The sequence below is a fragment of the Tachypleus tridentatus genome, chromosome 6 (assembly GCF_004210375.1).
Source record: "Tachypleus tridentatus isolate NWPU-2018 chromosome 6, ASM421037v1, whole genome shotgun sequence".
Classification (NCBI taxonomy): domain Eukaryota; kingdom Metazoa; phylum Arthropoda; class Merostomata; order Xiphosura; family Limulidae; genus Tachypleus; species Tachypleus tridentatus.
In genome coordinates, this window is record NC_134830.1 from 65,883,692 (window position 1) to 65,898,880 (window position 15,189).

Sequence of the window (15,189 nt, forward strand, 5' to 3'; positions counted from 1 at the left end):
TGAAATATTTATCTTACAGTGACACCTATTTCTGAAATAAGCAATTACCTATCTATTATATTTCACAGAGATTTAAAATTTAAGAGCAAAAAAGAATGAAAAATAGCGGCAGACTTATTTCAGTTGATTTATAGTTTACTAAACTGATTTCAAATATTTTTATTTTATTTCTAATCAAGAGAAAGCACTCACGTTTTTGTGAAATATAGAGGAAATGTAAGATCAGTGGCATAACTACATAGAAATCAGTTATTTAAAGGTAATCAAACTCAATTTGTTATTTTTAAAGACTAAATAGAAGAAGAAAATAAATGATAAATTAAGTATATTAAAAACAAGGAAAAAAGCTGTGATATGATTTATTTTATTATTTTCATGAAGAAATATAGCATTTATACTTATCAGGTTATAATCCTCAAGAAAACTATTTAGTATTTAAATTCAAGTTAGTCTAAAAGATACGTAATGTGTAATTTTTTATTTTTTCAGTTGAAGTAACATCAAAAGAAAGTTTTAAATTGTACAAAAATTAGAATACTACCGACGAGGATGGGATTCAAAACCACGCGGGTAGAGCCCAATGGAGTAGCAGTCCATCGCCTTAACCATTCGGCCACCTCATCTGATAAAAATTTATTAAATAACATTTGTTAAAAATGTGTGTGGTGTTACAATATGTCATTTGATTGTTTTTGTTGGTTTTTTTTATATTTTTCAAATTATAGCATTTCGCGTAGTAAAAAACACCTTTCCAAATAATTTAAACCTTGTCTCTACACCTATAAAAATGTCGTCATTTGTTGTGTTTGATGAAAAAAAATATCAAAATTTCCACTTTAATATCAACATATGAAAAACATCGTTCTTCAGTTCCAAAGGGAAAGAACAACGTGAAAAATATAATAATCTATCCTACAGTTCGTTCCTACATAATACAAACTAGATCTATATGGGCTGATTTTTAATTTTCTTTCAAAGTAGTTTAGCTACTGTTACTTGTCTGTGAGTTCACTTCAACCATCTCAGTTAAAATAAAACTTTTAACAAATGTGTCAATTCTAGTGATAAGACTGTTTAGCAAGAACTGTTTTAAAATTCATACAGGTTTTTACCGGTTGTACAGAGTAAAAAATAATTGTTTTGATTATTCTCAGGTAGGTAAAAAATAAAAGACTGGCACGATTTTTATAAAATACAAAGTTGTTCATTTATGTCGTTTTAAATCCCCTTCATTCTTAGATATAAATTTCAATATTTAGACTCAGGCCTAAATGTGTTATTTATTGTACTTAAACTTGGATTCGTTGATAAATTATTTTATTGTTTGCAATTGGTTATTCATATACTTGTAGTTTACTATTGTTAAAGGTTCTCTAGTGATTTTTTAAAATTAAATTCTGTTGGCCTCATTTCTTGTACCCCATCTGATGATGCCAGTTAAACCTAGTGAAACGTTGTGAATAAAATAAAGTTTTATTATGTACAACCGATAACAAAAATTGTGTGAATTTATGTTTATTATTCTTACGTTCCTTTCAGTAAATACAACTATTCTGAACGTGTAAAAACCGTGGAAAAGCTATAATATAATAGTAAGGGAGCAAACAACGATTTATAAACATAATTAAATAATTAATTATGGTGAAATATACTAGATATTTTGACAGAACATAGGTCTGTCATATTATTATACTAGCGTAAAAGCCAACGCATAATGACAGGAAACCACTGGAAAACAAGAGTATTCCGTATAAAACTGGTAATGCACAAGAAGGAATATCAAATTTCTTTTCCCACGAACATGATACATATTGCTTCTGAATCCATTACATATAACTGTGCAAATGTACTACATGCTGGTGCCATTGGATAAAAGATTAAAATACTTGATGACCATGTGATTGTATACACATTCGTTCTTCTTTTGAGGCAAAATCGTCCTCTTCCCTACAGATAATTGATATCTACAATCTGTTTTAACAAAGGCTTTTTCATAACAATACAAGAGAATACATTTGCTCTATTTTTTTATTTATTTTTCACATGGGTCGACAGGCTTCGAAGATATTTCCGTGTATTTAATCGTGGAAGTCTTCCGAGTTTCCTATCCGAATTCTTCCCACCTTGATGTCATAATGATGTGAATGATGATGTGTGTCACACACATAACGCCATTGTTGAATTGGTCCTGAGAACTTCTTCAAAGGCTTTTATATAGCAGAAAAAGTGCTAAAGTTTAAAAGCTATTTGCGATTATGTTAGCGATTGAATTCAACCAAAACAGAAATGAGCAATCAAAGGAGGAAGTATCATAGCAGAAAAAAATGGAGTTTGACTCGTATAACTCAGGAAATTCAGAGAAATAGAGCATGATCGACCAACACTTGGCTTTTATTATGATGATTAGCATAATATATATGTATAGTCCACTTTTAACAGTCATAAAATTCGCCTTCATATTTCTTATATCGTTTAAAACAATATACATATACAAATATTCCTAAGACATACATATAAGTTTTATTGATTTTCATAAAACTGTTTTGAAAAATACCTAAAAAAGGCACGTCATTGTTCAATGACGTACTCGAAATTTTCTTAAAGATTGGATACGTTTGAACTGATTGTGCATCGATCTCTCTTAAATATTGGGGTCTGGCATAGCCTGATGATTAAAGTGCTTGATTCACAACCAAACAACTGTCGCCAAACATGCTCGCCCTTTCAACTGTGACAGCGTCATAATATCTTTGTTTAAATTAACAACAAAGTTACACAATGGACTATCTGAGCTTTGCCAACAATGGGTATTGAAACTCGGTTTCTAGCAGTGTAAATCCGCTGACATACCGCTGTGCCACTGTAGGGAGTGTCATAATATGGCGTTCACACCCACTATTCGTTGGTAAAGAACATTATAGGCATTGATAAATACTGTTCGTCAGTGTTGTTTAATTTCTATTGTCAACAGTTCAAAACTTTGGACGGCGGCAGATAGACTAATCAGCTATGTCGTATACAAGCAAACAAACAAACTCTTGATATTTACAAGGGTAAATGAAAGAAATTAAACTTACACATTTTTAAAAGGCTCACTATTTACCTAGGCCCGGCATGGCCAAGTGGTTAAGGCACTCCACTCATAATCTGAGGATCATGGATTAGAATCCCCGTCACACCAAACGTGCTCGTCCTTTCAGCCGTGGGGGCATTATAATGTCACGGTCAATCCCACTATTCGTTGGTAAAAGAGTAGCCCAAAAGTTGGCGGTGAATGGTGATGACTAGCTGCCTTCCCTCTAGTCTTACACTGCTAAATTAGGGACGGCTCGCACAGACAGCCCTCGAGTAGCTTTGCACGAAATTCAAAAACAAACAAACAAACAATACTACTTACCTAATGTATAACGACGGTTGCTTTTTTCTAGTTCTTCATGTTAGCAATTAAAAGCCTTTTCCATTGTCACCACTAACAGAAGTCCAAATAGATTCAACCTCATTACTGTTGGCTTTCACAGTCTCTACTTGAGCAGGTTACAACTCACATTTTTACGAATAAAGCCACTTCTTCCCTCTTTCTTTTTTTCTTTTTTGTACTCTATCCCTATTAAACAACCTGTAACTTTGTACTTCAAAGAAATTCCTGTCATTAAACTGTCTCTATTTAGTTATGTTTCAGTTATTCCAATTTTACCAAAATTCTCTGTTCCGACTGGTGCTCTATAAGATATATATTTTCTTTTACTTCTTACTGGTCTCGTAATCTAAGAATCGCGGGTTCGAATCTCCGTCGTACCAAACGGGCTAGACCTTTCAGCCGTATCGGTTATAATGCGACAGTCAATTTAATTATTTGCTTTTAAAAAAGTAGCGCTAGCCGTCCATAATTTAGCAATGTAAAACTTGAGGGAAAGCAGCTAGACATCACCACCCACCGCCAACTCTTGGGCCACTTTTTTACCAACAAATAGTGGGATTGACCGCCACATTATAACGCCCCCACGGCTGAAAAGGCGAGCATGTTTGGTGGGACGGGGACTCGAACCCGCGACCCTCAAATTACGAGTCGAGAGCCTTAACTACTTGGGCATGGCGGGCCAGCACCCAACTACACCTATTTTAACGTTGATAAAAGTCAGTTTATAAATATACATATTAATTTACCAAATTAAACATTTATCAGAGGCTATTTAAGCATAGTGGATAATATCGCTTTTCCTTTGTGAAAACGTCCTCTCCTCTCACTTTCTGGATGAAACTCACACCTGCACTGTTCGTTTAGAAATAATTTTTGTAAAATGATCGAAGAAAGATTTACATCATTCATCTTTGCTTTATTTGTTTAGTTTTTTTGAATAAAAGTCGTTATTACCCGTGCAGCAATAAAAGAAATTTGACCTCATCCCGGGCCCGGCATGGCCTAGCGCGTTAAGGTGTGCGCTTCGTAATCTGAGGGTCGCGGGTTCGCGCCCGAGTCGCGCCAAACATGCTCGCCCTCCCAGCCGTGGGGGCGTTATAATGTTACGGTCAATCTCATTATTCGTTGATAAAAGAGTATCCCAAGAGTTGGCGGTGGGTGGTGATGACTAGCTGCCTTCCCTCTAGTCTTACACTGCTAAATTAGGGACGGCTAGCACAGATAGCCCTCGAGTAGCTTTGTGCGAAATTCCAAAACAAACAAACAATGACCTTATTCCTGATTATTTTGCGTTGCATGGGCAAAAGAAAAATATTAAAAACGAATTTTTATCAATTTGAAAATCAGAAATACAAAAGAACAAATATTTAACTAAAACCCTTTTCACCAATACTACGAATCATAACCCTTATACTTGTTTTTTGTTATTGTTTTTTAAATCTGTTACTACAAAACTGTACATTCTCCTTTATTTATGGCTTAAAAGCTCTAGAACAAAATTATATGCCAAAATGATTGTGAGAAAAAATAACACCCAGGTGCACACCCTCAGAATTCGCTGAGTATGAGAAAAACATTTGGCTCTCTAGGTTCTTTCCGTTTGGTGCTATGGCGCTGACTAGCTAACACACAGACTGTTTTGGTAGTATAGATATTTTTAGCATTACAATACTAATATTTGAGCTCACCGTTAAAACTACATTTTTGCCTTATTCTTGTACTGGATCTTGTAACGGATTTGCCATTATACGTTTATTTTGATACCAACGTTTGTTTCAGTTTGATATATGTGACGTATATTGTTGAATGTGTTTGCGCAAGTCTGGTCTGTTCTCTAACTTTGTAGAAGATTCTTAAAGGTAAGAATTAACAATATTTGTTTTATAAAAACGCTAGCGCGTTTTCGAACATTATTGAGCATTCGAGAACCTCGCCTTAAACTATATAAATCGGGGTGCCAAGAGTTTGTTTGTTTGTTTGTTTGTTTTGAATTTCGCGCAAAGCTACTCGAAGGCTATCTGCGCTAGCCGTCCCTAATTTAGCAGTATAAGACTAGAGGGAAGGCAGCTAGTCATCACCACCCACCGCCAACTCTGGGGCTACTATTTTACCAACGAACAGTGGGATTGACCGTCACATTATAACGCCCTCACGGCTGAAAGGGCGAGCATGTTTAGTGCGACCGGGATTCGAACCCGCAACCTTCCATTACGAGTCAAACGCCTTAACATACTTGGTCATGCCGGGACCGCGTGCCAAGAGATGGAAGAATATACAGTTTGATCACTACGATCAATATACTCTTATCCTTGATAGTTATAATTGTGATTAATGGTTATTAATCGGAAAACTACAAATATTTAACCAGGAACGTTTATAGATTTCGAACATTATAAACGTTTAACTTCAGTGAATTAACTTTGGACATTAGTATTTCTACGAGGATAGTGGATATCTTCCTGGATAAAAAAGTGAGCTTGTAAATTGCGTTAAGCCAGACAAGAATTAAGTTGCCTTTACAGTTCACTGAGTAGCCTTTGCAAAAGCCAACCCTTGTCTAATTTAAATGTAAATAATCCATTTCAAAAAGCTCCCAGTCCCCCAATGGCACAACGGTATATCTTCGAACTTACAGTGCTATAAAACGTATTTCGATACCCTTGATGGGCAGAGCACAAATAACCTATTGTTTAGCTTTGTGCTTAATTCACAACGATAAAAATTTCCCATTTTACCAATAATATAATCCCAAAAATCCACCAGCCAACCAACTCTTCCTCACATACTAAAGTAAGTCTACTATTTAACACTAATGACCTACTTATATCTTCGTTCCAACGATTAAGTTTTAAAGTATCCTAAACACAAATAAGTTATTATGACTCTTTTTTTTTAATGCCAAGTCCTTAACGATAAGCTCCTTTGATCTACCTTTCGCTTGATCATTAGCTCTTGTGTGCACTATAAAAATAGTATCACTGCTAGCATTCTTTACTATACCACTTACCCTATTATTTATATCTCCACCTCTGCCCCTGAATAACATAATCTATTTATTTTCTCCCTATTTACCTCACATACTATCCTAAAGGATCTCCTACAACAACAACTCCTTTATGTTTTTCATTTCCATCTCTATTTGTCCCTTTTGTTATCCTTCCCTCCTTCAGGCACAAACTGATGCTGAAATTTGTTGCTTAATAAAATCTTATCGTTATAATTAAATTCACTATTGCTAGCTCTATTACTATTAATTCATTATTAGCTACTGTATCCTTCGTATGCAAAAGCTTAATTTTCTTTTCAAATTCTGTTGCCATTTTCCGCAATTTACCCTTCTGTTTATCCATAGTCGCCAACCTGTTTATAAGTCTCCAATTTCTCCTCCAACCGACGAACTAAACAAAAATTTTACAGCTTCACTACTAGCTTTCTTAAATATGTATTTCAGCAATAATTAATGTTAATGCTACTTTAAACCATTTTAGTACCTCTATAGATAAATGATCAACATTAAGTAAAAGTAAAATTGCTATAGTGTGTACGCCTTTTATAAACTGACGAAGAAATGTCACATTTATATTTGTCACAAATTAATAACTGCTGAAAAAGGTAAAAGGCCTAATACTAAGGTCTTAAGACAAGTATAACGAAACACAAGTAGCCAACACCATTAACCCTAACATAAGAGTTAAATAAATTACGTAGTTTTATTACTACTCTTTCTTATTGTTAAAAAAATTAAGTATATGTATTTAATATAAAAAGTGACAAATAGTTAGTCTTTATGGTACATTATGTTATAATAGTTTTGTAAGTGTCCCCTGCTAGTAGAGCGGTAAGTCTACGGATTTCCAACGCTACAATCAGGAGTTCGATTTCCCGCGGCGGACTCAGCAGACAGTCCTATGTGGCTTTGCTGTAAAAAAAAACACACTTTTTCAAGTCGTAGAAGAATGATTATATCTAACTATCAGTGGTTATACGGCATTGATATTACTACTATAAGGCCCATTGCACTTTTAAATTATACATTATCTATAGTTTTTTATAATCAGTCCCTAATGGATTTTCAAGAATTATGACAAGTATAAAATTTATTCAGCCTGTTTTATAACTTAACAATGCAGTCGCATTACACTTGTGACGTCAAACTGTAAACTAAATCGTATTAACCACCAAATTCTGGTGGTTAATATCTGGGCTCAAATCAATAAACTAAATTCTATATGTTATGTTGTTTTCGTTTTGTTTTTATGTGTGTAATACTATCGAGCAGGACAATTACAACAGAAAAATAAGCAATCACTAACCAAGAGTAAACTTTTATCAAGCATTTTCTGTATCTACGGGGGCTGTTCAAAAAATCCGCTGACTGTTTTAATTGCGCGGCTCCAATTGGTTCAAAGGGAATCCGCTTGGTACGCTAGGTTCGCACAGATCAGCTGATTACGACGCCATTTTCCGATTGCAGATATCTTCATTTGTGTATTAGCTACGCGGTTTTAAGTGAAGTGCGATTTTTTCGTTTGGCGGATTTCAGAATGAATGACCTGAAGGAGCAACGACTTGCTGTGAAATTTTGTGTTAAACTTGGAAAATCTGCGACTGAAACTTTTGCTATGCTTAAAACGGCTTACGGTGATGTTGCTATGAAGCATACAGCATGTTTCAAGTGGCATGAACGTTTTAAGGATGGTCGACAGTCCATTGAAGATGATGAGCATCCTGGACGTCCTTCCACGTCAACTGACGACCCACACGTCGACAAAATCAACACCCTGATGTGGGCAAATCGACGTCTAACTGTCAGGGAGCTTGCTGAAGAGTGTGGGATATCAGTTGGATCTTGTTACGAGATTTTGACCGAAAAATTGAAGATGCACCGCGTTGCTGCGAAATTTAGCCCTCAGAACTCGTAAGTTTTTGGCCAAACATTCGATCACTGTTCTTCCCCACCCCCCTACTCACCTGACTTTGCTCCTTGCGATTTTTTCTTGTTCTCCAAACTCAAAAGACCCTTGAAAAAAAGAAGATTTGAGACGATTCCCGAGATTAAGGCAAATGCGACGAAGGAGCTGGAGGATATTACAAAAGAAGCGTACCAGGACTGTTTCAACGAGTGGAAACACTGTTGGGATAAGTGTGTGCGTTGGGGAGGAGAGTACTTTGAAGAGGTCCCAGACCTGTAACTTCTAAATAAAGTACATTTTGTTTCATGACGTCAGTCCGCGTATTTTTTTAACAGACCTCGTATTATTATTATTCATGATATTTGAGCTTAGATTATGAAGCGTCAGTAGTTTATTAAAATGATCTCTACAAATATTAATAATACAGTCTGTTGTATGTTCATGTAACTGCTTCGCAGGATGTGGATAGATCTTTATCAAATCTGGTATCGAGGTTCTTTAGGTCTATGCGGAGGGCATATATGCACACATTTTCAGTTTTGTGGACTTTATGGGCGTTTTCTACCACTACTTTGTTCGCCCCTGTCAATGAACCTTCACCAAATCTGGTATGGAAATTCATTGGATCCATAGAAAAATATACACGCATTTTTGACTTCACAGTTTATTTTTCAAGTTTTTATGGGCGTTTTTCGCAGTTACATATAAGGAAAGCAATTGTTCATGTCTTAAGATAACCTTTCATTAATCATGAAATTATCTAAATTTCTTCCAGGGGACGGATACTCAGTCTAGTAAATAAGTAATATAAATATTCAATAAATAACTATATACGATTTAACAGCGTCCGTCATGCCCATGTGTTTAGGACGCTCGGCTCATAATATGTATTCTCAAATCCCCGTCACACCAAACATGTTTGTTCTTTCAGCCGTATGGGCGTTATAATGTGACGGTCAATCTTACTATTCCATGGTAAAAAGAGTAGCCAAAGAGCTGGCGGTGGCTGGTGATGACTAGTTGCCTTCCCTCTAATCTTACACTGCTAAATTAAAGGCGTTTAGCGGAGATAACCCTCGTGTAGCTTTACGCGAAATTCAGAACAAACAATTAAAATGATAAACAGGTTAGGCATGAAGTTGCGGTTAACATAACCTGACCGTGAATCCTTGGATTAATCATTTGTGTCTCATTCCTGAAGAAAGCGCATTACGCACTTTGATGCTTTGGGTGCTGTAAAAGAATGATAAAATCTCAGTTATTTTGTCATACAAGAGTAGCCCCAAAATTACTAACTGGTGCTGCTAATCATTTGCCTAGTTTCTAATCTGTCAGTCTAAATTAAGTTGGTTATTTGCCGGTAGTCTTTGGATAATTTTGTGCGATGATTTCAAACGAAAAACGTGCAAACAGTGACGTCAAGCTAACTCAAAATCCAAAATATTAAATGATATTAAATTAATTTTAATTTTGGTGATGTAGGTTTCTTTCTTCTTTTTATCGCCCATTTTCATCTAAAAAATAAACTTGATCATTTTATCACACTAATGAAAATAAAAAGGATATGACATTCCAGAGAGGTTTAGTTTACTAGAATGAAAAGGCTTAACGTGGCCTATAATTCAGCGTACTAGACTGTGGTTTACAATTTCTGTCCTGTTGCCGTATCGTGCTTCACACTTTGGAATTGATTTGTTTTGAATTTCACGCAAAGCTACTTGAGGGCTATCTGCGCTAGCCGTCCTTAATTTAGCAGTGTAAGACTAGAGGGAACGCAGCTAGTTATCACTACCCACTGCCAACTCTTGGGTTACTCTTTTACCAAGGAATAGTGGGATTGACCATCACATCATAACATCCCTACGACTAAAAGGGCGAGCATGTTTGGTGTGACGAGAATTTGAGCCCGCGACCCTCGGATTACAAGTCGAGTGCATTAACCACTTGACCATGCCGGGCCCCACACTTTGGGTGGGTCGGTCCGTAGATGCGTGATAAAAGTGACAGTCCAATCCCACTATTTGATCAGACAAGAAGTGTCCAAGAGCTCGTGATGGATGTTCTTGACTAGCTACGTTCTATTTAATTTATCAGTTCAAAATTATAAAGTTAACAAGTGCGTTTACCAGAAATAAATCAAATTAAAATAAAAATCACAAAGTTATTGTCAGTATTAGTTAGAAATGCACTCGCACATAAATTATTTAAACTAATTTATTTTAGATAATTTCTTTTCAAGTATCTAAGTAAAAACTAATGTTAGAATAATAAATAAAATAATAAAAGTGTTTATTAGTATTATCCATAAGTAAAATAATAATAAAATAAATCAAACACAGTACTCTTAAAAATATCTGAATCATTTACGTTTGACTTTAGCTCATCTTCAAGATAGTAACTTCATACAGGTATTTCAGCTAAACGAATCTTCTTTACAGTTTATCATTTACCTACAAGAGCTTGATAGCAGATGTTAACTGATCTTGTTTCTTCCGTCTGTCAGTAAACAACAATATTTAAAAGCAAAAAGCAAGAAATCTGAATGAAATATAAACAAAACTAATTTTTAAGAAGTTAAGATGCTTGAAAATTTGCTTGTTAAGGTTTCACGAAAAAAATTATTTTAAAAAGTGGAATTTAAGCTTCTTCCTCGTCCTCAGCAGTTGCTTTCTGGCACTGATAATATTCAGACATCAGTTCATGCATGTTCGATTTTGCCTCAGTAAACTCCATTTCGTCCATTTTTTCGTCATTGCACCAAAGAAAATATATTTCCTGGATAGCAGTGCTATTTCCAATGAAGGTAGCAAAATTATCAGGTCGAGACAGCTGTCCAAAACGTCTACATCTAACTCTGTACATTGTATTAGGCTCTAAATCCACTAACATAACATGGTGGACGTTCTTTGATTGGTAAGTTTTGATTGGGTCGATACCATGCTCGTCAGGCATCATCTTTCAGAACTTAGAACCTATTTGTTTATCCCACTGACCATTTTATAAAAGCACGATTTATCTCATCTTAGTTTGCGATGTTCAACCCGTAATTCATATACGTATTTAAGTTTCGAATAGTATATCTATACATATCATAATCAGTGGCGGGCCCAGCATGGCCAAGCGTGTTAAAGTGTTCGACTCGTAATCCGAGGGTCGCGGGCTCGAATCCCGGTCGCATTAAATATGCTCGCCCCTTTTATCCGTGGGAGCGTTATAATGTGTGGTCAATCCCACTATTCGTTGGTAAAAGAGTATCCCAAAAGTTGGCGGTGGGCGGTGATGACTACCTGCCTTCTCTCTAATTTTACACTGCTAAATTAGGGACGGCTAGCGCAGATAGCCCTCGAGTAGCTTTGCGCGAAATTAAAAAAAAATAAACATATAATGTTTTCTTTACCTAAAAACAAATCCAGTTATTTATAATATCGGTGAAATCATTCCAGAATTAAGTTCCAAAAATTTAAAGGGATTCAAATCAATAGAGACACGTGTTTTCTGAATAAATAAAATGAGAAAGTGTTAACTTGCCATATATGAAAAGATAAACTGACCATGGGGTGAGAATAATCTTCCCTCTGACACACTAAGGGTTTGTTTTTTGTTAATTTCGCGCAAAGCTATACGAGGGTTATCTGCGCTAAGGGAACACTTACTATTAAATATATATTTTCGCACATTGGTGTGCTCCAATCTCTTGGTCGTAAATTAAAAGAGAGAGAAAAATGTTTGAAAAAGCTCTAAAGGTGTCATTGCTGTCAGAGAATATTTCATAAATATTATAAAAGACGATACTTGTGTATGTGTGTTTTTCTTATAGCAACGCCACATCGGGCTATCTGCTGAGTCCGCCGAGAAGAATCGCACTCCTGATTTTAGCGTTGTAAATCCGTAGACTTACCGCTGTACCAGCATGGGACTCTTGTGTATGAGTTATGTAAACTACAAACACAGTAGTGTTAGAGTGCTATATATGTTTCTATGCTATTCTACTACGCCATCAATCAGAATCTTACAAAAACAATACTTGGATTTTCCTTTAAGCATCAATTGCAAAATTAGTTAATAAGTAAAAAACATCCTTAAGAAAAACATAGTAAAAGTTTACAGAAGAATTTAGAACATATAAGCCTAAAAATTGTGATGAAGTATTAGTTTCTCACAAAACTCTTAGTTAAACACTACTGATTTTGACCAAGATGTGTGGAAAAGTTTTAGATATCTTTTCTTTGTCATCTGTCACTGTTAGAATAAAAATAATTGCGATAGCAAAAAAGAAAATATTAAACTAACGAAAGCAAAGCATTGATTTACGATAAATTTAAATAGTACTTTTATCTTTTTATTCTTTTAAGTTACAATAAATTTCATTTTAAAAGTTTTTCACTATTATCGTTCCAGAGACGAAAATTAGGTTTCGATTAATGATTATTTATATTTAGATGTAACTTTAAGAAGATGTAATGGTTTTGTAAATAGTGGTTTCACTCAAATATTTTCATAAAATATATATATTTTTAAATGTTTGTATTGTAAGATTTGGTGATTAGGCACAATCTTAATTTAAAATGGTTAAATATTTAGATGGCAGTATAGTGAATATATGTGGAATAGTTTTCAGCATCATGATAATAGCGTTCCTTCTTGCTAGTTTACTTCCGATTTCTTTAGTGTTTTGGTTTGTGTATAGTGTAGTGGGTCTCCATAGCGCATGTAAGAGATTTCTTTTGTTTTAGAAAATATTGATTTTACTCAGTTCGTTGGATACTGTTTATAGTGATAAAGTGAATTCAAGAAATCGAATGAGTAATACTCGTAGTCGTACTGAGTCGTAGAGCTAGTGTTATACTGTATTACTATTAGTATTACTGTATATGTTTCTGTCGTACTGTTACATAGCACTGCTGGTAGTAGTACTACTAAAACAGTTTCAAAACGACATAAATTTACAAATGATCCACAATATTTACACAAATTTTTGTTAATTAGATCACGAGGATTTACTTTAAAGGTTAACGTATACCATTGTTTAATTAATCGTCCAAAAGTAAGTGAATGTTGAATGGGTTTTGATGACTTGAAAGTTGAATTGCAGCATATTCATAAATCAAAAAGTAAAATTTGTAGTTTATAGGTAAAACTAAGCATACATGTAGAATAAACAAAGTGCTATGCTGAAGAAAATACAAGACATAATCACCAGAAGTCAAATAAAAACCAATAATTTTGTTTTTTTAGTATCACATCCCTTTCCAGTGAGAAACTTGGAATAAATAAATATGCCATCATTTATATCCCAAAACACTGTCATATTGCCAAAACAAGTTGTAATTAACTGCAGGCCAGTAACTTGTTTAGCTCCCCTTCTTTAAGTCTTTTTTTCCTCCTTTCCAGTTCAAAGCCACTGTATAGAGGTCTTCCATATAAACAAATTTGAAATTTTATCAGTTTCTTGATATCCATCGTAGCTAATTTATTTAAATAACATCAAGGAAAAGGTCTGTGTCATGATCTCCTGAAAGGTACATACTGAAATATTTACAGTTTGTTTTTTTTTACTATCACAGTGTATTGTATAGTGCACATTTAGAAAATGAAGCTGGTCAGTTTAGTTGTTTGAAGTCAGTCACAAAGTATTTGGTCAATATAATAGTTTTTAAATATAAACAAGGCCATTTAAGGACAAAATGAGTGGATTGCAAATGGTAAAGGTAAAACACTAATGAGGAGAGTTATTGGTCTTAAGTTAGTTCACATTTGATTACAGCTTGTTTCTTCAATGTGGTACTTTTTTACACGTAACTATTTTATAGGATCTGTGGGTCCTACATTTTAGGAAAATTCATTAAGCATGGCCCAAGTGGTCAGGGTGCTTGACCTGTAATTTATTGGTTGAAGAACTGAAACCCATCACCAAGCATACTTGTATTTTTAGCTATACAGGTTTTATAATGTTATGATTAATCCCACTATTTGTTAGTAAAGAGAAGCCCAAGAGGAGTAGGTGGTAATTAGTTGCCTTCTCTCTAATTTAATCATCTCAAAATTAGGGCTAACTAGTGAAAATGGCCTACAAATAGCTTTGTGCAAAATTTAACAAACAAAAATCAAAGTTCCTTATAATATTGTATGTTTACCTTCTTCCAAGAAATTATGAATTTAAAAATGTTTACTTTCTGTTCTGGATATAAATTAAATTTCAGTGTGATATAATACATTTTTGGAAGGATATACTGTGGAATCCAGACTGCATATTTCCTATTACAAATGCAAGAAAGAATACACATATGATGCTTTCTTGGTCATCTCAGAAAACCTTAATGGAAACCTTCATTTTCTAAAGGTCTAGTTCCCATTCTGACATTTTGTTGACCTTTAACACTCTAATTTTCTGTAATTTTAATGCTTTTTTGTTAATTGTCATTAAATTTTTTATAACTGTGATATCCTCTGCACAAGACATAAATGTAGGTAATAAAGACAAGGGTAAAATAATGACAATGGAAAGAAAAGAATGAAAATCAGTTGGAAAAAAATAAAGAAAATTGTACAAATAGGTAAAAAAATCCAAAAATATTTTGGAAAACAGTATGAATAACAAGTCAGCTAAGTTAGTTATTAAAATCATATGAACCAACTGATTTAATATTTAAGCTGTTATTGATACAGTTTCCTAATGAATGACTTCCTCTTATAAGCTTTTCATTATTGTTCAGTATTTGCTAATAAATGCTACTGTTGTGTTTATTCTTTCTTATAATTTGTCTTACTCTTTACCTGTTTGTGTAATTTTAACTTTTTTTCTGTTGTCTTTTATTTTACTCTTATTAGTATTACTTCCACTGACAAAACACTATTATT

The 15,189-nt window shown here is 34.3% G+C and overlaps 1 protein-coding gene and 1 non-coding gene across 2 annotated transcripts; both read right to left on the bottom strand.

The window, feature by feature from the left end:
* Nucleotides 1-541: 541 nt before the first annotated feature.
* Nucleotides 542-623, bottom strand: TRNAS-GCU (transfer RNA serine (anticodon GCU)). Its single transcript has one exon. It is a non-coding gene; the product is annotated as a tRNA-Ser (tRNA).
* Nucleotides 624-10,968: 10,345 nt separating this feature from the next.
* Nucleotides 10,969-11,286, bottom strand: LOC143251634 (tubulin beta chain-like). The gene has a single exon (XM_076502899.1). The coding sequence runs from the start codon at nucleotides 11,284-11,286 to the stop codon at nucleotides 10,969-10,971; it is 318 nt and encodes a 105-aa protein (XP_076359014.1).
* Nucleotides 11,287-15,189: the final 3,903 nt, after the last annotated feature.

Excerpts from the sequence above, each read along its gene's own strand:
- LOC143251634 (XM_076502899.1), bottom strand. The coding sequence starts at position 11,286 with ATGATGCCTGACGAGCATGGTATCGACCCAATCAAAACTTACCAATCA.